Source organism: Mustelus asterias, unplaced genomic scaffold (assembly GCF_964213995.1).
Source record: "Mustelus asterias unplaced genomic scaffold, sMusAst1.hap1.1 HAP1_SCAFFOLD_1329, whole genome shotgun sequence".
NCBI classification, from domain to species: domain Eukaryota; kingdom Metazoa; phylum Chordata; class Chondrichthyes; order Carcharhiniformes; family Triakidae; genus Mustelus; species Mustelus asterias.
In genome coordinates this window covers 47,944-75,141 of record NW_027591274.1, presented here as the reverse complement: position 1 = coordinate 75,141, position 27,198 = coordinate 47,944, and the positions used below count along the sequence as shown (strand labels likewise).

General features: G+C 49.1%; 1 protein-coding gene across 2 annotated transcripts; it reads left to right on the top strand.

Annotated features, from left to right (window-relative positions):
- The first annotated feature begins 1,680 nt into the window (after positions 1 to 1,680).
- On the top strand, positions 1,681 to 27,046 carry b4gat1 (beta-1,4-glucuronyltransferase 1). 2 transcript variants are annotated; one of them, XR_013496539.1, is made up of 3 exons: positions 1,681 to 2,978; positions 25,700 to 26,292; positions 26,425 to 27,046. XR_013496539.1 is itself a non-coding variant. In XM_078206170.1 (2 exons), the coding sequence occupies exons 1-2, from the start codon at positions 1,878 to 1,880 to the stop codon at positions 25,889 to 25,891; spliced, it is 1,293 nt and encodes a 430-aa protein (XP_078062296.1). In that variant the 5' UTR covers positions 1,681 to 1,877; the 3' UTR covers positions 25,892 to 27,046. The 2 variants fall into 2 exon arrangements, 1 of the variants encoding a protein (XP_078062296.1); XM_078206170.1 differs by having other exon boundaries at positions 25,700 to 27,046.
- The last annotated feature ends 152 nt before the right edge of the window (positions 27,047 to 27,198 follow it).

Sequence of the window (27,198 nt, the reverse complement as noted above, 5' to 3'; positions counted from 1 at the left end):
GTTAGTTCAAACTAACTCGCATTTAACTTGAATCATCTTTCACTAACAAGGGCCTATCAAACACGGCTTTCAGATTTGACAATGGGCCCGTTTGGGGAATTGGGGACCCAATTCCTGCCACCCTTTGGCCCGTTCCTGCACTGTAATTTTCTTGGTTCTTTGGGATATGGTCCCCGGAAGGGTAGGGGGTTTTAGTTCAGTCGGGGGCAGCATGGTCGGTACAGGCTTGGAGGGCCGAAGGGCCTGTTCCTGTGCTGTAATTTTCTTTGTTCTTTGTGTCTTCTACATGGAGATTGAGGGAAATAGGTACATGGAGATTAAGGGATATGGGTACATGGAGATTGAGGGATATGAGTACATGGAGATTGAAGGATATGAGTACATGGAGATTGAGGGATATGAGTACATGGAGATTGAAGGATATGAGTACATGGAGATTGAGGGATATGAGTACATGGAGATTGAGGGATATGGGTACATGGAGATTGAGGGATATGGTACATGGAGATTAAGGGATATGGGTACATGGAGATTGAGGAATATGGTACATGGAGATTAAGGGATATGGTATTTGGAGATTGAGGGATATGGTACATGGAGATTGAGTGATATGGTACATGGAGATTGAGGGATATGGTACATGGAGATTGAGGGATATGGTACATGGAGATTGAGGGATATGGTACATGGAGATTGAATGATATGGGTACATGGAGATTGAGGGATATGGTACATGGAGATTGAGGGATATGGGTACATGGAGACTGAGGGATATGGGTACATGGAGATTGAGGGATATGAGTACATGGAGATTGAATGATATGGGTACATGGAGATTGAGGGATATGGTACATGGAGATTGAATGATATGGGTACATGGAGATTGAGGGATATGGTACATGGAGATTGAGGGATATGGGTACATGGAGAATAAGGGATATGGGTACATGGAGATTGAATGATATGGGTACATGGAGATTGAGGGATATAGTACATGGAGATTGAGGGATATGGTACATGGAGATTGAGGGATATGGGTACATGGATATTAAGGGATATGGGTACCTGGAGATTAAGGGATATGGGTACATGGAGATTGAGGAATATGGTACATGGAGATTAAGGGATATGGTACATGGAGATTAAGGGATATGGGTACATGGAGATTGAGGGATATGGTATTTGGAGATTGAGGGATATGGTACATGGAGATTGAGTGATATGGTACATGGAGATTGAGGGATATGGTACATGGAGATTGAGGGATATGGTACATGGAGATTGAGGGATATGGTACATGGAGATTGAGGGATATGGTACATGGAGATTGAATGATATGGGTACATGGAGATTGAGGGATATGGTACATGGAGATTGAATGATATGGGTACATGGAGATTGAGTGATATGGTACATGGAGATTGAGGGATATGGTACATGGAGATTGAGGGATATGGTACATGGAGATTGAGGGATATGGGTACATGGAGACTGAGGGATATGGGTACATGGAGATTGAGGGATATAGTACATGGAGAATAAGGGATATGGGTACATGGAGATTGAATGATATGGTACATGGAGATTGAGGGATATGGGTACATGGAGATTGAGGGATATGGGTACATGTGGAAAGGGAGAGAGTGAGAGTGGAAGAGAGGGAGTGTGGAATGAGAGAGGGAGAAAGTGAGTGTGGAGAGGGAGAGAGAGTGGGTGAGTGTGGGGCTGGGACCCCAGGTCTGGGTGTGGGGCTGGGGCTGTGTGAGTGACCCGGGTCTGGGTGAGTTGGAGCCGGGCTGTGTGCCCCCTGCCCCCCGGGTCTGGGTGAGTTGGAGCCGGGCGGGCTGCTCCCAGTCCCCGGCCCCCCGCTCCCGCTGATGCCGCCGCGGCCCCGCTCTGTGTTGGGGCCCTTGGCCGCTCTGCTGCTGCTGTTGGCGGCGGTGCAGCTGCTGTACCTGTGGCTGCTGCCGGGGCCGGGCTCCAGGCACCGGGCCGGCCCCAGGAGGCTGCAGCCCGGCCCCGCCGCCCTCCCCCTGGCCCGGGACAGCCGCCTGGACCCGAGCGGCCGCTACCGGCTGTACCGGGACGTGGGGCGGAGCGGCCTGGGGCTGGGGCCGGGGCTGGAGCTGGGACTGGCCACCCACACCTCGGTACACAACCTGTACCAGCTGCCTGCCCTGCTGCGTCGCTGGCAGGGCCCCGCGGCGGTGGCACTCTTCGCCCTGGCCGACGAGGTGCCCCAGGCCCTGCTGGCACTGCGGGCGCTCCAGCTGCACTGCCCGGGGGTCCGCGACACCGTCACCTTCACCCTGGTCACCCCCAGCGGGGTCCGGCTGCCCGCCGCGCCCGCCGCTTCCCACGGCGAGCAGGAGGAGCACCGCTGGGACCCCCGGCTGGAGTCGGACACCGAGCCGGAGCCCCACCCCCCCTGCCGGAGAGCCCTGGCCCCCCTCCACCGGCTGCGGCTCCGCCACAAGAACTACGCCCTGGGCAACGCCTCCTACCCCAACAACCTGCTGCGCAACGCCGCCCGCCAGTCCCTGCCCAGCCGCTACGTCCTCCTCATCGACATGGACATGCTGCCCAGCGGCGGCCTGCACTCCCTCTTCCTGGAGTTCCTGCGGGCGGGGGGCGCCGGCCCGTCGCGGGGACCCCGCGCTGCCGCCGCCGACCGCACCCTCTTCGTCCTGCCCGCCCTGGAGATCCGGCACAGTCGCCGGGTGCCCTGGGACAAGGCGGAGCTCCAGCGCCTCTACCAGGTGGCCGAGGTGAGGCCCTTCTACGCCGAGCTCTGCCCCCGGTGCCAGGCCCCCACCAACTACAGCCGCTGGATCAACCTGCCCGCCGGGGGGCCCGGGCTGCGGGTGGCCTACACCCGCCACTGGACAGACCCCTGGGAGCCCTTCTACATCTCCCGCACCACCGTGCCACCCTACGACGAGAGGTTCGAGCAGTATGGCTTCAACCGCATCAGCCAGGTGAGCTGATCGACCATGAGGGGGGCGAGGGAAGGGCTAAAGTCTTAAAGTTAAAGTCTATTTATTTGTGTCATAAATAGGCTTACATTAACACTGCAATGAAGTTACTGTGAAAATCCCCTAGTCGCCACACTCCGGTGCCTGTTCGGGTACACTGAGGATGGAAGAAGAGAAAGTTTGGTCCCAAACCAGTGTCCTCTGTTTGAACAGAGGGAAATATGATAGGATGAGGGATGAATTGGCTAAGGTAGACTGGGAGAGCAGGCTGGCAGGTAGGATAGCTGAGGAACAGTGGAGGATTTTTAAGGAGATCCTTTTCAGTTCTCAGCAAAAATATATTCCAGCAAAAAACAAGGATTGTAAGAAAAGGGAGAACCAGCCGTGGATAACGAAGGAAATAAAGGAGAGTATTAAAATAAAAACAGCTGCGTACAGAGTGGCCAAAAATAGTGGAGAAACAAGTGATTGGGAAAAATTTAAGAAACAACAAAGAGAGACTAAGAAAGCGATAAAGAAAGGAAGGATAGACTATGAAGCTAGGCTAGCAATTAATATAAAAAATGATAGTAAAAGTTTTTATAAATATATAAAAAGGAATAGAGTGGCTAGAGTGAATGTTGGACCCTTGGAGGACGAGAGGGGGGAGTTAATAGTGAGAAATGAGGATATGGCTGAGTCTTTAAATAAGTTTTTTGTGTCGGTCTTCACGGTGGAGGACACAAATAGTTTGCCAAATATTAACGATAGAGGGTTGTCAGCAGGAGAAATACTTAATACAATTAATGTTACCAGAGAGGCAGTGCTGGGTAGACTAATGGGACTGAAGGTGGACAAGTCCCCGGGTCCGGATGGAATGCATCCCAGGGTATTGAAAGAAATGTCAGAGGTAATAGTGGATGCGTTAGTGATTATTTATCAAAACTCATTGCATTCTGGGGTAGTGCCGGTTGATTGGAAAACGGCTAATGTTACGCCGCTGTTTAAAAAAGGAAGGAGACAAAAGGCGGGTAACTATAGGCCGGTCAGCTTAACGTCTGTAGTAGGGAAAATGCTGGAATCCATTATTAAAGAGGAGATAGCAGGGCATCTGGATAGAAATGGTTCGATCAATCAGACGCAGCATGGATTCATGAGGGGAAAGTCGTGCTTGACGAACATGTTGGATTTTTATGAAGATGTGACTAGGGCGGTTGATGGAGGAGAACCGGTGGATGCGGTGTTTTTGGATTTCCAAAAGGCGTTTGATAAGGTGCCCCATAAAAGGCTGCTGAAGAAGATTAGGGCACACGGAGTTGGGGGTAGTGTGTTAAAGTGGATTGGGGACTGGCTATCCAACAGGAAGCAAAGAGTCGGAATAAATGGGTGTTTTTCCGGTTGGAGGAAGGTAACTAGTGGCGTGCCGCAGGGATCGGTACTCGGGCCGCAACTATTTACCATTTATATAGATGATCTGGAGGAGGGGACGGAGTGTAGGGTAACGAAGTTTGCAGACGACACAAAGACAAGTGGAAAAGTGAATCGTGTGGAGGACAGAGAAGATCTGCAGAGAGATTTGGACAGGCTGAGTGAGTGGGCGAGGATATGGCAAATGGAGTATAACGTTGATAAATGCGAGGTTATACACTTTGGAGGAAATAATAACAAATGGGATTACTATCTCAATGGAAACAAATTAAAACATGCTACCGTGCAAAGGGACCTGGGGGTCCTTGTGCATGAGACGCAAAAGCCCAGTCTGCAGGTACAACAGGTGATCAAGAGGGCAAATGGGATGTTGGCCTATATTGCGAGGGGGATAGAATATAAAAGCAAGGATGTCTTGATGCACCTGTACAGGGCATTGGTGAGGCCGCAGCTGGAGTACTGTGTGCAGTTTTGGTCCCCTTATATGAGGAAGGATGTATTGGCATTGGAGGGAGTGCAGAGAAGGTTCACCAGGTTGATACCGGAGATGAGGGGTTTGGATTATGAGGAGAGGCTGAGGAGATTGGGTTTGTACTCGTTGGAGTTTAGAAGGATGAGGGGGGATCTTATGGAGACTTATAAGATAATGCGGGGGCTGGATAGGGTGGAGGCGGAGAGATTCTTTCCACTTAGTAAGGAAGTTAAAACTAGAGGACACAGCCTCAAAATAAAGGGGGGTCGGTTTAAGACAGAGTTGAGGAGGAACTTCTTCTCCCAGAGGGTGGTGAATCTCTGGAATTCTCTGCCCACTGAGGTGGTGGAGGCTACCTCGCTGAATATGTTTAAAGCGCGGATGGATGGATTCCTGATCGGTAAGGGAATTAAGGGTTATGGGGATCAGGCGGGTAAGTGGTACTGATCCACGTCAGATCAGCCATGATCTTATTGAACGGCGGGGCAGGCTCGAGGGGCTAGATGGCCTACTCCTGCTCCTATTTCTTATGTTCTTATGAATTTAGCACGGCCAATGCACCCTAACCAGCACGTCTTTCAGACTGTGGGAGGAAACCGGAGCACCCAGAGGAAACCCACACAGACTCGGGGGGGGGGGGGGGGAAGTGGGTGTGTGTGTGTGTCAGTCACAGTGGTTAGCACTGCTGCCTCACAGCGTCAGGGACCCGGGTTCAATTCCAGCCATGGGGTCACTGTCTGTGTGGAGTCTGCACATTCTCCCCGTGTCTGCATGGGTTTCCTCCGGGTGCTCCGGTTTCCTCCCACAGTCTGAAAGACGTGCTGGTTGGGGTGCATTGGCCGTGTAGATTCTCCCTCAGTGTAACCCAAACAGGCGCCGGAGTGTGGCTACTGGGGGTTTTCACAGTAACTTCATTGCAGTGTTAACATAAGCCTTATTTCTGACACTAATAAATAATAAATAAATAAGAAGGTGCAGATTCCACACATGAAAATTCCACTCACTCACCTGATGAAGGGGCAGCGCTCCGAAAGCTCGTGATTCCAAATAAACCTGTTGGACTTTAACCTGGTGTTGTGAGACTTCTTACTGTGACAGTGACCCAAGCCGGGAATCGAACATGGGTCCCTGGTGCTGTGAGGCAGCAGCGCTAACCACTGTGCCAACCTAGAGTGAGGGGCAAGGGGGGGGGGGTTTGACTGTGGGAGGTTGGGGCCAGAGTGTGCACCAACCTAGAGCCTAGAGTGGGGGTGTTGGGTGAGGGGGCATGGGGTTATAAGTGCGTCAGCACAGTTAACCCTGGTGGGCATCACCTGGGTGGTGGTAACCAGGGGGTAGTGAGGTTGCGGGGCTGATAGGGGGCATCCCCGAGTGGTTAGTGTGGTCAAACCACTTGACCAGGAAGGGCATCAGACACCAGGGTGATAAGTGGGAGAGGTGACGCGCTCTTACCCTGAATGGTACGTGTGGGTGACCCGAAAGGCATCACATTCTGGGTGTTTGGGGTGGGTGCTGTCTCCGTGTGTGAAGGCTGTGCCAACGTCACAGTAGATGTGTGGCACGGTGGCACAGTGGGTTCGCGTTGCCGCCCCTCAGCGCCAGGGACCCGGGTTCAATTCCCGGACTGGGTCACTGTCTGTGTGGAGTCAGCACATTCTCCCCGTGTCTGAATGGGTTTCCTCCGGGTGCTCCAATTTCCTCCCACAGTCCAATTGGTGGATTGGCCATGCTAAATTCTCCCTTAGTGTCGAAAGATGTGCAGGTTAGGTGGATTGGCCATGCTAAATTGCCCCTTAGTGTCAGGGGGATTAGCAGGTTAAATGCATGGGGTTACTGGGATAGGGCCTGGGTGGGATTGCTGTCAGGGCAGGCTCGATGGGCTGAATGGTCTCTTTTGGCACTGTCGGGATTCTGAATTCATCAAATGTTTTTGGGATAGTTTCTCAGAACAGCACATCATGGAGCCAATCAGAGGGCAAGCTATATTCGAGCCGGTATTGTACAGTGAGATTGGATTAATTGATTGGGCGGAGAGATGGCAGATGGAGTTTAATCTGCACAAATGCAAGGTGATGAATTGTGGAAGGTCTAATACAGGAGGGAAGTGTACAGTAAATGGTAGAACCCTTAGAAGCATTAACATACAGAGGGATCTGGGTGTACAGGTACACAGGTCACTGAAAGTGGCAACGCAGGTGGAGAAGGTAGCCAAGAAGGCATACGGCATGCTTGCCTTCATCGGCCGGGGCATTGAGTTTAAAAATTGGCAAGTCATGTTGCAGCTTTATAGAACCTTAGTTAGGCCGCACTTGGAATATAGTGTTCAATTCTGGTCGCCACACTACCAGAAGGATGTGGAGGCTTTGGGGAGGGTACAGAAAAGATTTACCAGGATGTTGCCTGTTATGGAGGGCATTAGCTATGAGGAAAGGTTGGAGAAACTTGGTTTGTTCTCACTGGAACGACGGAGGTTGAGGGGAGACCTGATAGAAGTCTACAAGATTATGAGGAGCATGGACAGAGTGGATAGTCAGAAGCTTTTTCCCCAGGGTGGAAGAGTCAATTACTAGGGGGGCACAGGTTTAAGGTGCGAGGGGCAAGGTTTAAAGGAGATGTACGAGGCAAGTTTTTTACCTGGAGTCATAGAGGTTTACAGCATGGAAACAGGCCCTTTGGCCCAACTTGTCCATACCACCCTCTTTTTTTAAACCCCTAAATTAGTCCCAATTGCCCGCATTTGGCCCATATCCCTCTATACCCATCGTACCCTGTAACTGTCTAAATGCTTTTTAAAAGACAAAATTGTACCCGCCTCTACTACTGCCTCTGGCAGCTTGTTCCAGACACTCCCCACCTTCTGTGTGAAAAAATTGCCCCTCTGGACACTTTTGTATCTCTCCCCTCTCACCTTAAACCTATGCCCTCTAGTTTTAGACTCCCCTACCTTTGGGAAAAGATATTGACTATCTAGCTGATCTGTGCCCCTCATTATTTTATAGACCTCTATAAGATCACCCCTCAGCCTCCTACGCTCCAGAGAAAAAAGTCCCAGTCTATCCAGCCTCTCCTTATAAGTCAATCCATCCATGGATGAGAGGGGTGTGGAGGGATATGGTCCAAGTGCAGGTCAGTGGGACTAGGCAAAAAATGGTTCGGCACAGACAAGAAGGGCCAAAAGGCCTGGTTCTGAGCTGTAATTTTCTATGGTTCTATGGTTCTAAGTCCCGGTAGCATCCTAGTAAATCTTTTCTGCACTTTTTCTAGTTTAATAATATCCTTTCTGTAATAGGGTGACCAGAACTGTACACAGTATTCCAAGTGTGGCCTTACCAATGTCTTGTACAACTTCAACAAGACGTCCCAACTCCTGTATTCAATGTTCTGACCAATGAAACCAAGCATGCCGAATGCCTTCTTCACCACTCTGTCCACCTGTGACTCCACTTTCAAGGAGCTATGAACATGTACACCTAGATCTCTTTGTTCTGTAACTCTCCCCAACGCCCTACCATTAACTGAGTAAGTCCTGCCCTGGTTCAATCTACCAAAATGCATCACCTCGCATTTGTCTAAATTAAACTCCATTTGCCATTCGTCAGCCCGCTGGTGAGGCGGTAAAGTGCCTGGAATGCGCTGCCAGAGGAGGTGGTAGAAGCAGATGCAATAGCAACGTTTAAGAGGCATCTGGACAGATACATGAATAGGCAGCGAATAGAGGGATACGAACCATGTAGAGGCAAAAGGTCTTTAGCTTAGAAGGGCATCAGTGTCATGTACCGGCGCAGGCTTGGTGGGCCGAAGGGCCTGTTCCTGCGCTGTGCTGTTGTTTGAAGGCGCCACAAGGTAGCAGCGATCATAATAATTGAATTGTACATTCAGATTGAGGGAGAGAAGAGTGGGTACAAGACTAGTGTTTTAAACTTAAATAAGGGCAACTCTGAGGGCATGAAAGCGAAGCTAGTGAAATGGCAAATGTGCTTAAGGGATAGATCAACATAGAAACTAGAAGCAGGAGGAGGCCATTCAGCCCTTCAAGCCTGCTTTGCCATTTATTTTGATCATGGCTGATCATCAAATTCAATATCCTGATTCCCCCCTTCCCCCCCATATCCCTCGATCCCTTTAGCCCCAAGAGCTATCATAGAATCATAGAAACCCTACAGCGCAGAAAGAGGCCATTCGGCCCATCGAGTCTGCACCGACCACAATCCCACCCAGGCCCTACCCCCACATATTTACCCGCTAATCCCTCTAACCTACGGCATCTCAGGACTCTAAGGGGCAATTTTTAGCATGTCCAATCAACCTAACCCGCACATCTTTGCACATCTTATCTAGACAGCCATATGAACGGAGTGGGAATGGAGGGATACAAAAGAATGGTCTAGTTTGGACCAGGGAGCGGCGCGGGCTTGGAGGGCCGAAGGGCCTGTTCCTGTGCTGTATTGTTCTTTGTTCTTGTAACCGGAGCACCCGGGGGAAACCCACGCAGACACGAGGAGAATGTGCAAACTCCACACAGACAGTGACCCAAGCCGGGAATCGAACCCAGGTCTCTGGAGCTGTGAAGCAGCAGTGCTAACCACTGTGCTACCGTGCCGCCCCTATATCTAATTTCTTCCTGAAATCACACAACGTTTTGGCCTCAACTACTTTCTGTGGGAGTGAATTCCACCACCCTCTGGGTGAAGAAATTTCTCCTCACCTCAGTTCTAAAAGGTTTACCCCCTTATCCTCAAACTCTGACCCCCTAGTTCTGGACTCCCCCCACCATCGGGAACATTCTTTCTGAATCTACCCTGTCTAACCCTGTTAGAATTTTATAAGTTTCTATGAGATCCCCCTCTCACTCTTCTAAACTCCAGTGAATATAATCCTAACCCACTTAGTCTCTCCTCATATGACAGACCTGCCATCCCAGGAATCAGCCTGGTAAACCTTCGCTGCGCTCCCTCTATAGCAAGGACATCCTTCCTCAGATAAGGAGACCAAAACTGCACACAATACTCCAGGTGCGGCCTCACCAACGCCCTGTACAATTGCAGCAAAACATCCCTATCCCTGTACTCCAATCCTCTCGCTATGAAGGCCAACGTACCATTTACCCTCTTTACTGCCCTCTGTACACGCGCAGAGATTCAGTGCCAGGGACCTCGGTTCGATTCCCGGCTTGGGTCACTGTCTGTGCGGAGTCTGCACGTTCTCCCCGTGTCAGCGTGGGTTTCCTCCGGGTGCTCCAGTTTCCCCCAGAGTCTGAAAGACGTGCTGGTTAGGGTGCATTGGCCGTGCTAAACTCTCCCTCAGTGTAACCCGAACAGGCGCTGGAGTGTGGCGACTAGGGGATTTTCACAGTAACTTCATTGCAGTGTTAATGTAAGCCTTACTTGTAACTAATAAATAAACTTTAAGAAACTTTATTTAAAGGGATATTTCAGAATAAACAGAATAGAAACATAGACATAGAAACATGGACAACTATGGCACAAAACAGGCCCTTTGGCCCCACAAGTTGTGCCGAACATATCCCTACCTTTTAGGCCTACCTATAACCCTCCATCCTATTAAGTCCCATGTACTCACCCAGGAGTCTCTTAAAAGACCCTATTGAGTTTGCCTCCACCACCACTGACGGCAGCCGATTCCACTCGCCCACCACCCTCTGTGTGAAAAACTTCCCCCTAACATTTCCTCTGTACCTACCCCCCAGCACCTTAAACCTGTGTCCTCTCGTAGCAGCCATTTCCACCCTGGGAAAAAGCCTCTGAGAGTCCACCCGATCTATACCTCTCAACATCTTATACACCTCTATTAGGTCTCCCTCATCCTACGTCTCTCCAAGGAGAAAAGACCGAGCTCCCTCAGCCTATCCTCATAAGGCATGCCACTCAATCCAGGCAACATCCTTGTAAATCTCCTCTGCACCCTTTCAATCTTTCCCACATCCTTCCTATAATGAGGTGACCAGAACTGAGCACAGTACTCCAAGTGGGGTCTGACGAGGGTCTTATATAGCTGCATCATTATCCCCGGACTCCTAAACTCAATCCCTCGATTGATAAAGGCCAGCACACCATACGCCTTCCTAACCACCTCCTTCACCTGCGGGGCCAATTTTAGAGTCCTATGGACCCGGACCCCAAGGTCCTTCTGATCCTCTACAGTACTAAGAGTCTTTCCCTTTATATTGTACTCCTTCATCCCATTTGACCTGCCAAAATGGACCACTACGCATTTATCTGGGTTGAAGTCCATCTGCCACTTGTCCGCCCAGTCTTGCATCCTATCTATGTCCCTCTGTAACTTCTGACATCCCTCCAGACTATCCACAACCCCACCAACCTTCGTGTCGTCGGCAAACTTACCAACCCATCCCTCCACTTCCTCATCCAGGTCATTTATGAAAATGACAAACAGCAAGGGTCCCAGAACAGATCCCTGGGGCACTCCACTGGTGACCGACCTCCATTTAGAAAAAGAATAGACACATTCCAGTGAGAAAGAAAAAAATTGAAGGGAAGGTCCCATTATCTGTACATTAGCGATCAGAGCAGAAACCCAAAGTATGTTACAAAGCCCGACTGGACTCCAACTATGTTTCTATTTGGACATTAGTGTGAGGAGGGGGTGTTTCACTTCAAGTCTGATGAGACTGACACACTCGGAAACTCTTATCAAAACAAACTTCATTTAACAATACAGTTTAAATATAACAGATGAATTAGCTTAACTGTTACCAATTGAAATACTTAACCATGGTAAGATACAGCTCTTAGCTGCCAACCTATCTGTATTAGTTCCAATTTAAGCAATATTCCTCTTATAGACTTAAACACCTCTTCAAAATCAGTCAGCAAACTACACAGGCTTACGCGTTTGTACTTGTTAACAGTCCAAGAGCCTTTGAACATCTCTGGAGAGAGACACCTGTCTTCTGACAGCTCCAGACAGCAGCCTCCACAGAGAGAGAGAGAGAGAAAGACATCTCTTGTTTCTTTCAGAACCCGGTAGAAACTGACTGTTCAAAAATAAAAAAAAGAAAATGTGTGTTTTCCCTGCAAGCCTAGCTCACACATGGCTGTCTCTGTCAATGAATCTAATCCAAACCCCCCTCTGAAACCCCAGGGGAAAACCCCGATAAATAACGATGCATTAACTCAGATTAAAACAAGCACATCCCTGGCTAAAATCAATCATTAGCCTGCATTCTCAGCAAGAGAGCGGCCGAGTGCAGACAAATGGGCACCATGTAAAACAGAGCTGAATTTTAAACATACCCCTTACAAGAAACATGAGATAAATACATTTCTTGAAGGCACAATGTCATCACACCTCCCCCCTGTAAAACAATAACTGACAATATGGAAAAAATGGTTTCATTTTTCAAAACCTCCACTTTCACACTGTTCCTACTCTATACTTACATTTCATTACATCGAAGCGTGCAAATAATAGCATTTTCCAGTCCAATCTTTCCCTTCCAACATAGAATGTTCCTTCTCCATTCATTAAATCTGTGACAAAACATCGGCAATCACATTCCCTCTTCCTGCCACAGGAACAATAGAACATAGAACAGTACAGCACAGAACAGGCCCTTCGGCCCACGATGTTGTGCCGAGCTTTATCTGAAACCAAGATCAAAGCTATCCCACTCCCTATCATCCTGGTGTGCTCCATGTGCCTATCCAATAACCGCTTAAATGTTCCTAAAGTGTCTGACTCCACTATCACTGCAGGCAGTCCATTCCACACCCCAACCACTCTCTGCGTAAAGAACCTACCTCTGATATCCTTCCTGTATCTCCCACCACGAACCCTAAAGTTATGCCCCCTTGTAATAGCTCCATCCACCCGAGGAAATAGTCTTTGAACGTTCACTCTATCTATCCCCTTTGAAAAAGGGGATAGATAGAGGGTGGTGCGCGAGTGGACTCTAAAGGGGAACAATTTTCAAATTAAAAGGCAGAAACAGTAAATTCCATCCAAACAGTGTTGTATTCTGATCTTTAAACTTCTCCAGAAACTTCAGTGGATTAGGGTCAGTGTCTGATGAATTAGATTTGATTTGATTTATTATTGTCACGTGTATTAACATACAGTGAAAGGTATTGTTTCTTGCGCGCTATACAGACAAAGCATACCGTTCATAGAGAAGGAAAGGAGAGGGTCCAGAATGTAGTGTTACAGTCATAGCTAGGGTGTAGAGAAAGATCAACTTAATGCGAGGTAGGTCCATTCAAAAGTCTGACAGCAGCAGGGAAGAAGCTGTTCTTGAGTCGGTCGGTGCGTGACCTCAGACTTTTGTATCTTTTTCCCGACGGAAGAAGGTGGAAGAGAGAATGTCCGGGGTGCGTGAGGTCCTTGATTATGCCGGCTGCTTTTCCCGAGGCAGCGGGAAGTGTAGACAGAGTCAATGGATGGGAGGCTGGTTTGCGTGATGGATTGGGCTACATTCACGACCTTTTGTAGTTCCTTGCCTCTTGGGCAGAGCAGGAGTCCCATACCAAGCTGTGATACAACCAGAAAGAATGCTTTCTATGGGGCATCTGTAAAAGTTGGTGAGAGTCGTAGCTGACATGCCAAATTTCCTTAGTCTTCTGAGAAAGTAGAGGCATTGGTGGGGCTTTCTTAACTATAGTGTCGGCATGGGGGGACCAGGACAGGTTGTTGGTGATCTGGACACCTAAAAACTTGAAGCTCTCGACCCTTTCTACTTCCTCCCCGTTGATGTAGACAGGGGCATGTTCTCCTTTACGCTTCCTGAAGTCGATGACAATCTCCTTCGTTTTGTTGACCCTGGGGGAGAGATTATTGTTGCCGCACCAGTTCACCAGATTCTCTATCTCATTCCTGTTCTCTGCCTCGTCATTGTTTGAGATCCGATCCATTACGGTGGTGTCGTCAGCAAACTTGAAAATGGAGTTGGAGGGGAATTTGGCCGCACAGTGATAGGTGTATAAGGAGTATAGTAGGGGGCTGAGAACACAGAATAGGATGGGAATGGGAGGATACGGACTCTGTAAGTGCATACGGTTTTAGTTTAGGCAGGCATCATGGTCAGCGCAGGCTTGGAGGGCCAAAGGGCCTGTTCCTGTGCTGTATTATTCGTTGTTCTTTGGCATAATTTGGTGTTGCCAACACGGGGGTGGTGGTTACCACGGCATTCAGGCTGTCAAATGCCTTCTGACATTCAGTCGTCCACTGAAATTTCCTGTAGTTTTTCAGCAGGTCACACTGTTAAAGTTTGGCACAAAGGAATCCCTCATGCCCAGGAATCCCGCTACTTCTCTTCTCTTTAACGGTATTGGGAACTCCCCAATAACTTCCACTTCCCGTGGGGCCAGCTTTCCGTGTCCAATTGTATGGCGGAGGAACAGGAGTTGAGCTTGGGGCTCACGGTTAAATTCCACCTCGTAGAGTCAAAGAAAGAACAAAGAAAATTACAGCACAGGAACAGGCCCTTCGGCCCTCCAAGCCTGCACCGACCATGCTGCCCCGACTGAACTAAAACCCCCTACCCTTCCGGGGACCGTATCCCTCTATTCCCATCCTATTCATGTACTTGTCTAGACGCCCCTTAAAACTCACTATCGTATCCGCTTCCACTCACGGCATGGAAACAGGCCCTTCGGCCCAACTTGTCCATGCCGCCCAATTTTTACCACTAAGCTAGTCCCAATTGCCCGCGTTTGGCCCATATCCCTCTATACCCATCTTACCCATGTAACTGTCTAAATGCTTTTTAAAAGACAAAATTGTACCCGCCTCTACTACTACCTCTGGCAGCTCGTTCCAGACACTCACCACCCTCTGTGTGAAAAAACTGCCCCTCTGGACACTTTTGTATCTCTCCCCTCTCACCTTAAACCTATGCCCTCTAGTTTTAGACTCCCCTACCTGTGGGAAAAGATATTGACTATCTAGCTGATCTGTGCCCCTCATTATTTTATAGACCTCTATAAGATCACCCCTCAGCCTCCTACACTCCAGAGAAAAAAGTCCCAGTCTATCCAGCCTCTCCTTATAACTCAATCCATCAAGTCCCGGTAGCATCCCAGTAAATCTTTTCTGCGCTCTTTCTAGTTTAATAATATCCATTGAATAATAGGTCCTGCCACGTATCTTAGGCAGTTGGTCTGATATGTGTGGTCGGAAAAATGTTTGAAGCCATTATTAAAGATGTTACAGCAGGGCACTTGGAAATGTTCCAGGCAATCAGACAGACTCAACATAGTTTTGCGAAAGGGAAGTCACGTTGAACCAATTTACTGGAGTTCATTGGAGGAGACATGCATTTTATATCGGTCATGCATTTTGGAAGGTCTAATACAGAGAGGAAATATACAGTAAATGGCAGAACCCTTAAGAGTATTGATAGGCAGAGGGATCTGGGTGTACAGGTACACAGGTCACTGAAAGTGGCAACGCAGGTGGAGAAGGTAGTCAAGAAGGCATACGGCATGCTTGCCTTCATCGGCCGGGGCATTGAGTTTAAAAATTAGCAAGTCATGTTGCAGCCTTATAGAACCTTAGTGAGGCCGCACTTGGAATATAGTGTTCAATTCTGGTCGCCGCACTACCAGAAGGATGTGGAGGCTTTGGAGAGGGTGCAGAAAAGATTTACCAGGATGTTGCCTGGTATGGAGGGCATTAGCTATGAGGAGAGGTTGGAGAAACTTGGTTTGTTCTCACTGGAGCGACGGAGGTTGAGGGGGCGACCTGATAGAAGTCTACAAGATTATGAGGGGCATGGACAGAGTGGATAGTCAGAAGCTTTTTCCCAGGGTGGAAGAGTCAATTACTAGGGGGCACAGGTTTAAGGTGCGAGGGGCAAGGTTTAAAGGAGATGTACGAGGCAGATTTTTTACGCAGAGAGTGGTGGGTGCCTGGAACTCGCTGCCGGGGGAGGGAGTGGAAGCGGATACGATAGTGACTTTTAAGGGGCGTCTGGACAAATACATAGGATGGGAATAGAGGGATACGGTCCCCGGAAGGGTAGGGGGTTTTAGTTCACAGGGGCAGCATGGTCGGTGCAGGCTTGGAGGGCCGAAGGGCCTGTTCCTGTGAGACGTGACCTGGGTGTGATGGTGGGACAGTCGCTGAAGGTTGGAACGCAGGGACAGCAGGCGGTGAGGAAAGCTAATGGCATAAACTACTGCGGGTGCTGGAATCTGAAACCAAAAGAGAAAACGCTGGAAAATCTCAGCGGGTCTGGGCAGCACCTGTCAGGAGAGAAATGAGCTGACGTTTCGAGTCCAGATGACCCTCTGTCAAAGCGAATGGCACGCTGGCCTTCATAGCGAGAGGATTTGAGTGTAGGAGTAAGGGTGTCTTGCTGCAGTTATACAGGGCCTTGGTGAGGCCACACCTTGAGTATCCTGCGCAGTTTTGATCTCCTAGTCGGAGGAAGGACATTCTTGCGATTGAGGGAGTCCAGTGAAGGTTCACCAGACTGATTCCCAGAATGGCAGGACTGACATGTGAAGAGAGACTGGATCGACTGGGTTTGTACTCACTGGAATGCAGAAGAATGAGGGGGGGGATCTCATAGAAACATATCAAATCCTGATGGGACTGGACAGGCTGGATACGGGAAGAATGTTCCCGATGTTGGGGAAGTCCAGAACTAGGGGGTCACAGTCTAAGAATAAGGGGTAAGACATTCAGGACTGAGATGGGGAAGAACTTCTTCACTCAGAGAGTTGTGAGCCTGTGGAATTCTCTACCACTGAAAGCTGGGTTCAAGAGGGAGCTGGACATGGCCCTTGTGGCGAAAGGGATCAAGGGGTATGGAGAGAGAGTGGGAGTGAGATACTGAGTACATGATCAGCTATGATCAGATTGAATGGTGGGGCAGGCTCCAAGGGCCGAATGGCCTCCTCCTGCTCCTATTTTTTATGTTTCTGTGACTGAAGAGCTGGTGACTAAATTTTCCGATCGCACAAAGATAGACGGGACAGTAAGCTGTGAAGAGGATGTAAGGAGGCTGCAAAGGGACATGGAAGGGTTCAGTGAGCGGGTGGGCAAAGACCAGTGTAACGTGGGCAATAATCTAAAATTCTCCATTTTGACAGGAAGAATAACAAAGAAACTGATTATCTAAATGGTGAGAGAATTGCAGAGCTTTGAGATGCAGAGGGATCTGGGCGTCCGAGTGCATGAATCACAAAAGAGTCGTTAAGCGACTCGGAAAGCTAATAGAACATTATCGTTTGTTGTGAGAGGAATTGATTACCGAACTCGGGGGGGGCTATGCTTCAGTTTTACAGGATGTTGGGGGAACCACATCTGGAGTATTTTGGACAGTATTGGACTCCTTATGTGAGGAAAGATGTCAATGTGTTCGGAGCAGTTCAGGGAAGGTTAACCAGACTAACACCAGGAATGGAAGGTTGTCTTATGAGGAATCTTTGGAGAGGCTGGGCTTGTATCCGCTGGAGTTTACAAGAGTGAGAGGCAACTGTCAAAACCTTTTAAGATCCTGACGGAATATTGACAGGATGGCTGTGGAGAGGAGAGGCCACACTTGGAATACTGTGTGCAGTTCTGGTCACCCTATTATAGAAAGGATATTATTAAACTAGAAAGAGTGCAGAAAAGATTTACTAGGATGCTCCCGGGACTTGATGGATTGAGTTATAAGGAGAGGTTGGATAGACTGGGACTTTTTTCTCTGGAGCGTAGGGGGCTGAGGGGTGACCTTATAGCAGTCTATAAAATAATGAGGGGCACAGATTAGAAACATAGAAACATAGAAAAACTACAGCACAAACAGGCCCTTCGGCCCCACAAGTTGTGCCGAACACATCCCTACCTTCTAGACCTACCTATAACCCTCCATCCTATTAAGACCATAAGACCATAAGACATAGGAGCGGAAGTAAGGCCATTCGGCCCATCGAGTCCACTCCACCATTCAATCATGGTTGATTTCAACTCCATTTACCCGCTCTCTCCCCATAGCCCTTAATTCCTCGAGAAATCAAGAATTTATCAATTTCTGTCTTGAAGACGCTCAACGTCTCGGCCTCCACAGCCCTCTGTGGCAATGAATTCCACAGACCCACCACTCTCTGGCTGAAGAAATTTCTCCTCATCTCTGTTCTAAAGTGACTCCCTTTTATTCTAAGGCTGTGCCCCCGCGTCCTAGTCTCCCCTGTTAATGGAAACAACTTCCCTACGTCCATCCTATCTAAGCCGTTCATTATCTTGTAAGTTTCTATCAGATCTCCCCTCAACCTCCTAAACTCCAATGAATATAATCCCACGATCCTCAGACGTTCATCGTATGTCAGGCCTACCATTCCTGGGATCATCCGTGTGAATCTCCGCTGGACCCGCTCCAGTGCCAGTATGTCCTTCCTGAGGTGTGGGGCCCAAAATTGCTCACAGTACTCCAAATGGGGCCTAACCAGTGCTTTATAAAGCCTCAGAAGTACATCCCTGCTTTTGTATTCCAAGCCTCTTGAGATAAATGACAGCATTACATTTGCTTTCTTAATTACGGACTCAACCTGCAAGTTTACCTTTAGAGAATCCTGGACTAGGACTCCCAAGTCCCTTTGCACTTTAGCATTATGAATTTTGTCACCGTTTAGAAAATAGTCCATGCCTCTATTCTTTTTTCCAAAGTGTACGACCTCGCACTTGCCCACGTTGAATTTCATCAGCCACTTCTTGGACCACTCTCCTAAACTGTCTAAATCTTTCTGCAGCCTCCCCACCTCCTCAATACTACCTGCCCCTCCACCTATCTTTGTATCATCGGCAAACTTGGCCAGAATGCTCCCAGTCCCGTCATCTAGATCGTTAATATATAAAGAGAACAGCTGTGGCCCCAACACTGAACCCTGCGGGACACCACTTGTCACCGGTTGCCATTCTGAGAAAGAACCTTTTATCCCAACTCTCTGCCTTCTGTCTGACAGCCAATCGTCAATCCATGTTAGTACCTTGCCTCGAATACCATGGGCCCTTATTTTACTCAGCAGTCTCCCGTGAGGCACCTTGTCAAAGGCCTTTTGGAAGTCAAGATAGATAACATCCATTGGCTCTCCTTGGTCTAACCTATTTGTTATCTCTTCAAAGAACTCTAACAGGTTTGTCAGGCACGACCTCCCCTTACTAAATCCATGCTGACTTGTCTTAATCCGACCCTGCACTTCCAAGAATTTAGAAATCTCATCCTTAACGATGGATTCTAGAATTTTGCCAACAACTGAGGTTAGGCTAATTGGCCTATAATTTTCCATCTTTTTTCTTGTTCCCTTCTTGAACAGTGGGGTTACAACAGCGATTTTCCAATCCTCTGGGACTTTCCCTGACTCCAGTGACTTTTGAAAGATCATAACTAACGCCTCCACTATTTCTTCAGCTATCTCCTTTAGAACTCTAGGATGTAGCCCATCTGGGCCCGGAGATTTATCAATTTTCAGACCTTTTAGTTTCTCTAGCACTTTCTCCTTTGTGATGGCAACCATATTCAACTCTGCCCCCTGACTTTCCTGAATTGTTGGGATATTACTCATGTCTTCTACTGTGAAGACTGACGCAAAGTACTTATTAAGTTCCTCAGCTATTTCCTTGTCTCCCATCACTAGATTACCAGCGTCATTTTGGAGCGGCCCAATGTCTACTTTTGCCTCCCGTTTGTTTTTAATGTATTTAAAGAAACTTTTACTATCATTCCTAATGTTACTGGCTAGCCTACCTTCATATTTGATCCTCTCCTTCCTTATTTCTCTCTTTGTTATCCTCTGTTTGTTTTTATAGCCTTCCCAATCTTCTGACTTCCCACTACTCTTTGCCACATTATAGGCTCTCTCTTTTGCCTTGATTAAGCTCCATGTACTCATCCAGGAGTCTCTTAAAAGACCCTATTGAGTTCGCCCCCACCACCACTGACAGCAGCCGATTCCACTCACCCACCACCCTCTGTGTGAACAACTTACCCCTGACATCTCCCCTGTACCTACCCCCCAGCACCTTAAACCTGTGTCCTCTCGTAGCAGCCATTTCCACCCTGGGAAAAAGCCTCTGAGAGTCCACCCGATCTATGCCTCTCAACATCTTATACACCTCTATTAGGTCTCCTCTCATCCTTTGTCTCTCCAAGGAGAAAAGACCAAGCTCCCTCAGCCTATCCTCATAAGGCATGCCACTCAATCCAGGCAACATCCTTGTAAATCTCCTCTGCACCCTTTCAATCTTTCCCACATCCTTCCTATAATGAGGTGACCAGAACTGAGCACAGTACTCCAAGTGGGGTCTGACGAGGGTCTTATATAGCTGCATCATTACCCCCGGACTCCTAAACTCAATCCCTCGATTGATAAAGGCCAGCACACCATATGCCTTCTTAACCACCTCCTCCACCTGCGGGGCCGATTTTAGAGTCCTATGGACGTGGACCCCAAGGTCCTTCTGATCCTCGACAGTACTAAGAGTCTTTCCCTTTATATTGTACTCCTTCATCCCATTTGACCTAACAAAATGGACAACGACGCATTTATCTGGGTTGAAGTCCATCTGCCACTTGTCTGCCCAGTCCTGCATCCTATCTATGTCCCTCTGTAACTTCTGACATCCCTCCAGACTATCCACAACCCCACCAACCTTCGTGTCGTCGGCAAACTTACCAACCCATCCCTCCGCTTCCTCATCCAGGTCATTTATGAAAATGACAAACAGCAAGGGTCCCAGAACAGATCCCTGGGGCACACCACAGGTGACCAACCTCCAATTAGAAAAAGACCCATCTATACCCACTCTCTGCCTCCTTTGGGCAAGCCAGTTCTGGATCCACCGGGCAGCAGTCCCTTGGATCCCATGCCCTCTCACTTTTTCTCGAAGCCTTGCATGGGGGACCTTATCAAACGCCTTGCTAAAATCCATATAAACCACATGTACCGCTTTCCCTTCGTCACTGTGTTTAGTCACATTTTCGAAGAACTCCACCAGGCTCGTAAGGCACGATCTGCCCTTGACAAAGCCATGCTGAGTATTCTTGAGCATACTAAACCTCTCTAAATGCTCATAAATCCTGTCCCTCAGGATCTTCTCCATCGGTTTACCAACCACTGAGGTTAGACTCAGCGGTCGGTAATTTCCTGGGCTATCCCTATTCCCCTTCTTGAAAATAGGAACCACATCCGCAATCCTCCAATCCTCCGGCACCTCTCCTGGCTCCATCGACGACGCAAAGATCATCGCCAGAGGCTCTGCAATCTCTTCCCTCGCCTCCCACAGTAACCTGGGGTACATCCCATCCGGACCCGGCGACTTATCTATCTTGATGCCATTCAAAGATTCCAGCACAACCTCTTTGTTAAAGTCCACATACTCAATCCTTTCAGTCCACCGCACGCCCGCAGTACATCCACCCAGGTCCTTCTCCTCTGTGAAAACCGAGTCAATTAGTTGGTCAGTATGTTTTCCCAAAGTTAGAGGAGTCTAAAACTAGAGGGCATAGGTTTAAGGTGAGAGGGGAGAGATACAAAAGGGTCCAGAGGGGCAATTTTTTCACAGAGGGTGGCGAGTGTCTGGAACGAGCTGCCAGAGGTAGTAGTAGAGGCGGGTACAATTTTATCTTTTAAGAAGCATTTAGACAGTTACATGGGTAAAATGGGTATAGAGGGATATGGGCCAAACGCAGGAAATTGGGATTAGCTTAGGGGTTTAAAAAAAAGGGCGGCATGGACAAGTTGGGCCGAAGGGCCTGTTTCCATGCTGTAAACCTCTCTGACTCTATGATGCTTGTGGGAGAATCTGGAGCTGGGGCTCACTGTTTAAAAATAAGGAGTTGCCCATTTAAAACAGAGATTAGGAGATTTTATTTCTCTCTACATAGAAACTAGAAGCAGGAGGAGGCCATTCAACCTTCTAGCCTGCTCTGCCATTCATCTTGATCATGGCTGATCATCGAATTCAATATCCTGATTCCCCCCCCTTCCCCCCCCCATATCCCTCGATCCCTTTAGCCCCAAGAGTGAAATCTAATTTCTTCCTGAAATCACACAACGTTTTGGCCTCAACTACTTTCTGTGGGAGTGAATTCCACCACTCTCTGGGTGAAGAAATTTCTCCTCACCTCAGTTCTAAAAGGTTTACCCCTTATCCTCAAACTCTGACCCCCTAGTTCTGGACTCCCCCCACCATCGGGAACATTCTTTCTGAATCTACCCTGTCTAACCCTGTTAGAATTTTATAAGTTTCTATGAGATCCCCTCTCACTCTTCTAAACTCCAGTGAATACAATCCTAACCGACTTAGTCTCTCCTCATATGACAGACCTGCCATCCCAGGAATCAGCCTGGTAAACCTTCGCTGCACTCCCTCTATAGCAAGGACATCCTTCCTCAGATAAGGACACCAAAACTGCACACAATACTCCAGGTGTGGCCTCACCAACGCCCTGTACAATTGCAGGGTCAAAAACCATTTGAGGGACCTGCCAGTGACTGCCTACTTAGTCTTAACATTTGATCTCCCAAAGTACAGTGGATCACGGAAGAACATTCTGGGAGAATTGTTGAGTTTGTGATTTGACATTCTTGTGTTTGTCCTGATCTGTGCAGGATTGCAAAGCTTTGGTGACTTCTCTTACAGAAATACCCAAGTCTTAAAGGGAATCATAGAATCCCTACAGTGCAGAAGGAGGCCATTCGGCCCATCGAGTCTGCACCGACCACAATCCCACCCAGGCCCTATCCCCATAACCCCACATATTTACCCCGCTAATCCCCTGACACTATGGGGCAATTTAGCACGGCCAATCCACCTAACCCACACTTCTTTGGACTGTGGGAGGAAACCGGAGCACCCGGAGGAAACCCACACAGACACGGGGAGAACGTGCAAACTCCACACAGGCAGTGACCCAAGCCGGGAATCGAACCCGGGTCCCTGGTGCTGTGAGGCAGCACAAAGAACAATACAGCACAGGAACAGGCCCTTCGGCCCTCCAAGCCTGCGCCGCTCATGTGCCCAACCAGACCATTTGTTTGTATCCCTCTATTCCCAGTCTGTTCATGTGGCTGTCTAGATAAGTCTTAAACGATCCCAGCGTGTCCGCCTCAATCACCTTGCTTGGCAGCGCATTCCAGGCCCCCACCACCCTCTGTGTAAAATACATCCCCCTGACATCTGTGTTGAACCTTGCCCCCCTCACCTTGAACCCGTGACCCCTTGTGTTCGTCACCTCCGACCTGGGAAAAAGCTTCCCACTGTTCACTCCATCTATGCCCTTCATAATTTTATACACCTCTATTAGGTCACCCCTCATCCTCCGTCTTTCCAGGGAGAACAATCCCAGTTTACCCAATCGCATCTCATAGCTAAGACCCTCCATACCAGGCAACATCCTGGTAAACCTTCTCTGTACTCTCTCCAAAGCCTCCACGTCCTTCTGATAGTGTGGCGACCAGAACTGGACGCAGTATTCCAAATGTGGCCGAACCAACGTTCTATACAACTGCAACATCATATGCCAACTTTTATATTCTATGCCCCGTCCAATAAAGGCAAGCATGCCATATGCCTTCTTCACCACCCTCTCCACCTGTGCTGCCACCTTTAAGGATCTGTGGACTTGTACATCCAGGTCCCTCTGTGTGTCTATACTCCTGATGGTTCTGCCATTTATTGTATAGCTCCCCCTTACATTAGATCTACCGAAATGCATCACTTTGCATTTATCTGGATTAAATTCCATCTGCCATGTCTCCGCCCAATGTTCCAGCCTATCTATATCCTGCTGTATTCTCTGACAATGTTCATCACTATCCGCAACTCCAGCAATCTTTGTGTCGTCCGCAAACTTACTGATCACACCAGCTACATCTTCCTCCAAATCATTTATATATATCACAAACAGCAGAGGTCCCAGTACAGAGCCCTGCGGAACACCACTAGTCACAGACCTCCAACCGGAAAAAGACCCCTCCACTGCTACCCTCTGTCTTCTATGGCTAAGCCAGTTCTCCACCCATCTAGCGAGCTCACCTTTTATCCCGTGAGATTTAGCCTTTTGCACCAGCCTGCCATGAGGGACCTTGTCAAACGCTTTACTAAAATCCATATAGACGACATCCACGGCCCTTCCCTCGTCAATCGTTTTTGTCACCTCCTCAAAAAACTCAACCAAATTTTTGAGGCATGATCTCCCTCATGGCAGCAGTGCGAACCACTGTGCCACCACCAAGAGATTTCCACTGAGGATACCGGAAAGTTTATTTATCAGTCACAAGTAAAGCTAACATTAACACTGCAATGGAGTTACTGTGAAATTCCCCTCGCCGCCACCGTCCGGCGCCTGTTCGAGTCAATGCACCCTAACCAGCACGTCTTCCAGAATGTGGGGGGAAACCGGAGCACCCGGAGGAAACCCACGCAGACACGGGGAGTCCATAAGCCTGGAATCCACAGACACGGGGTGTTGGTGAGGCCACACCTGGAGTATTGTGTGCTGGCACAGTGGGTTAGCGCTGCTGCCTCACAGCGCCAGGGACCCGGGTTCGATACCCGGCTCGGGTCACTGTCTGTGTGGAGTTTGCACGTTCTCCCCGTGTCTGCGTGGGTTTCCTCCGGGTGCTCCGGTTTCCTCCCACACTCTGAAAGACATGCTGATTAGGGTGGATTGGCCGTGCTAAATTCTCCCTCAGTGTAACCCTAACAGGCGCCGGAGTGTGGCGACTAGGGGATTTTCACAGTAACTTCATTGCAGTGTTAATGTAAGCCGACTTGTGACACTAATAAATAAACTTCACTTTAGTTTTAGTCTCCTTATCTGAGGAAGGATGTTTGATTTGATTTGATTATTGTCACCTGTATTAACATACAGTGAAAAGTATTGTTTCTTGTGCGCTATACAGACAAAGCATACCGTTCATGGAGAAGGAAAGGAGAGAGTGCAGAATGTAGTGTTACAGTCATAGCTCGGGGTGTAGAGAAAGATCAACTTAATGCGAGGTAGGTCCATTCAAAAGTCTGACAGCAGCAGGGAAGAAGCTGTTCTTGAGTCGGTCGGTACGCGACCTCAGACTTTTGTATCTTTTTCCCGATGGAAGAAGGTGGAAGAGAGAATGTCCGGGGTGCGTGGGGTCCTTAATTATGCTGGCTGCTTTTCCAGATGTGGAGATGCCGGTGTTGGACTGGGGTAAACACAGTAAGAAGTCTCACAACACCAGGTTAAAGTCCAAAGGTTAAAGTCCAGACTTTAACACCAGGTTAAATTCCAAAGGTTGAAGTCCAAAGGTTAAAGTTGGACTTCTTTAACCTGGTGTTGTGAGACTTCTTACTGTGCTTTTCCCCGAGGCAGCGGGAAGTGTAGACAGAGTCAATGGATGGGAGGCTGGTTTGCGTGATGGATTGGGCTACATTCATAGAATCGTAGCTGACATGCCAAATTTCCTTAGTCTTCTGAGAAAGTGGAGGCGTTGGTGGGGCTTTCTTAACTATAGTGTCGGCGTGGGGGGGACCAGGACATGCATGTCTGTCGGTCACAGTGCAGCGTTTGCACGTTCTCCCAGTAATTTTGGTGTCTTTATCTGAGGAAGGATGTCCTTGCTATAGAGGGAGCGCAGCGAAGGTTTACCAGGCTGATTCCTGGAATGGCATTTGGCCAGTACGGGGATTGAACCAGCGACCTTGGTGTTATTAGCACCACAGCCTAACTACCTTAGCTAACCGGTCCTCTGCTGGAAAGTGTGGTATAAGAAGGGGTTTGGTTTTGTCCGGACGCGGATGACGAGTTCTGGTTGTGTTGCCATTTTTCTGGACATTCCCAAAGGGTCACTGCTTAACCCCCGACCTAATTCCCTGCTTTTATTTCCGCCTCTCCTGCCAGGCCTGCGAGCTCCACGTGGCGGGATATACCTTTGCCGTGCTGGATAACGCGTTCCTCATCCACAAGGGCTTCAAGCTGGCCAGCGAGTTCCACCCGCAGAAGGACGAGGAGAATCGACGCAACAGAATCCTCTTCCGCCAATTCAAACAGGAGCTGAAGGTGAAATACCCCGACTCGCCCCGTCGCTGCTGAGATCCCCATCTCTCCAGCCGGCTCCCTTCATCCAGTCCCCCACAGGCAATGCTGCCTTGCCCAGGGTAATCCTACAGCCCAGGTTGCCTCTGCACTTGTTCAGACTGCAATGTGAACTCCCTGTCTGGTGGCACAGTGGGCCAAGAACCAGAGAGGGGGGGGTGAAGACCACCTTCCGTCTTTGGACACCTGCCTTTCCACTGGCCGATTCGGGATCTGGGAGAAGCTACTGGGAGAAGTCTTCAACCCTGGGGAGCAGAGTACAGGTTTCAGCTGATCCGGCACTTGTGAAAAAAAAGTTAAATTCTGCCAAAGCTGGACTACATCTGGAGATCAAGATATACGAACATGGGTCTGGTCCAGGTGGGGATGGGTCAGTCACTGTATAACACTGGGGTACAGTACTGGTGGGGATGGGTCTGTCGCTGTGTAACACTGGGGTACAGTACTGGTGGGGACGGGTCTGTCGCTGTATAACACTGGGTTCAGTACTGGTGGGGACGGGTCTGTCGCTGTATAACGCTGGGGTACAGTACTGGTGGGGACGGGTCTGTCGCTGTATAACGCTGGGGTACAGTACTGGTGGGGACGGGTCTGTCGCTGTATAACACTGGGGTACAGTACTGGTGGGGACGGGTCTGTCGCTGTGTAACACTGGGGTACAGTACTGGTGGGGATGGGTCTGTCACTGTGTAACACTGGGGTACAGTACTGGTGGGAACGGGTCTGTCACTGTATAACACTGGGGTACAGTGCTGGTGGGGATGGGTCTGTCGCTGTATAACACTGGGGTACAGTGCTGGTGGGGATGGGTCTGTCGCTGTATAACACTGGAGTACAGTACTGGTGGGGACAGGTCTGTCACTGACAGTACAGTGGGTTTCCATTGCTGCCTCATAGCATCAGGGCTCGATTGCCAGCTTGGGGTCACTGTCTGTGTTCTCCCGTGGGTTTCCTCCAGGTGCTCCAGTCTGAAAGACGTGCTGGTTAGGTGCAGACCTGAACAGGCACTGAAGCGTGGCCACTAAGGGAATTTCACAGTAATGTCATTGCAGTGTTAATATAAGCCTCACTTGTGACTAATAAAGTTCACTACAGTACCGGTGGGGACAGGGGTGTCACTGTACAACACTGGGGAGGGGTGTCACTGTACAACACTGGGGAGGGGTGTCACTGTACAACACTGGGGAGGGGTGTCACTGTACAACACTGGGGAGGGGTGTCACTGTACAACACTGGGGAGGGGTGTCACTGTACAACACTGGGGAGGGGTGTCACTGTACAACACTGGGGAGGGGTGTCACTGT

Coding starts and splice junctions, on each gene's coding strand:
- b4gat1 (XM_078206170.1), top strand. CDS start 1,878: ATGCCGCCGCGGCCCCGCTCTGTGTTGGGGCCCTTGGCCGCTCTGCTG. Junction 2,979..25,699: donor GCTTCAACCGCATCAGCCAG/GTGAGCTGATCG, acceptor CTCTCCTGCCAG/GCCTGCGAGCTCCACGTGGC.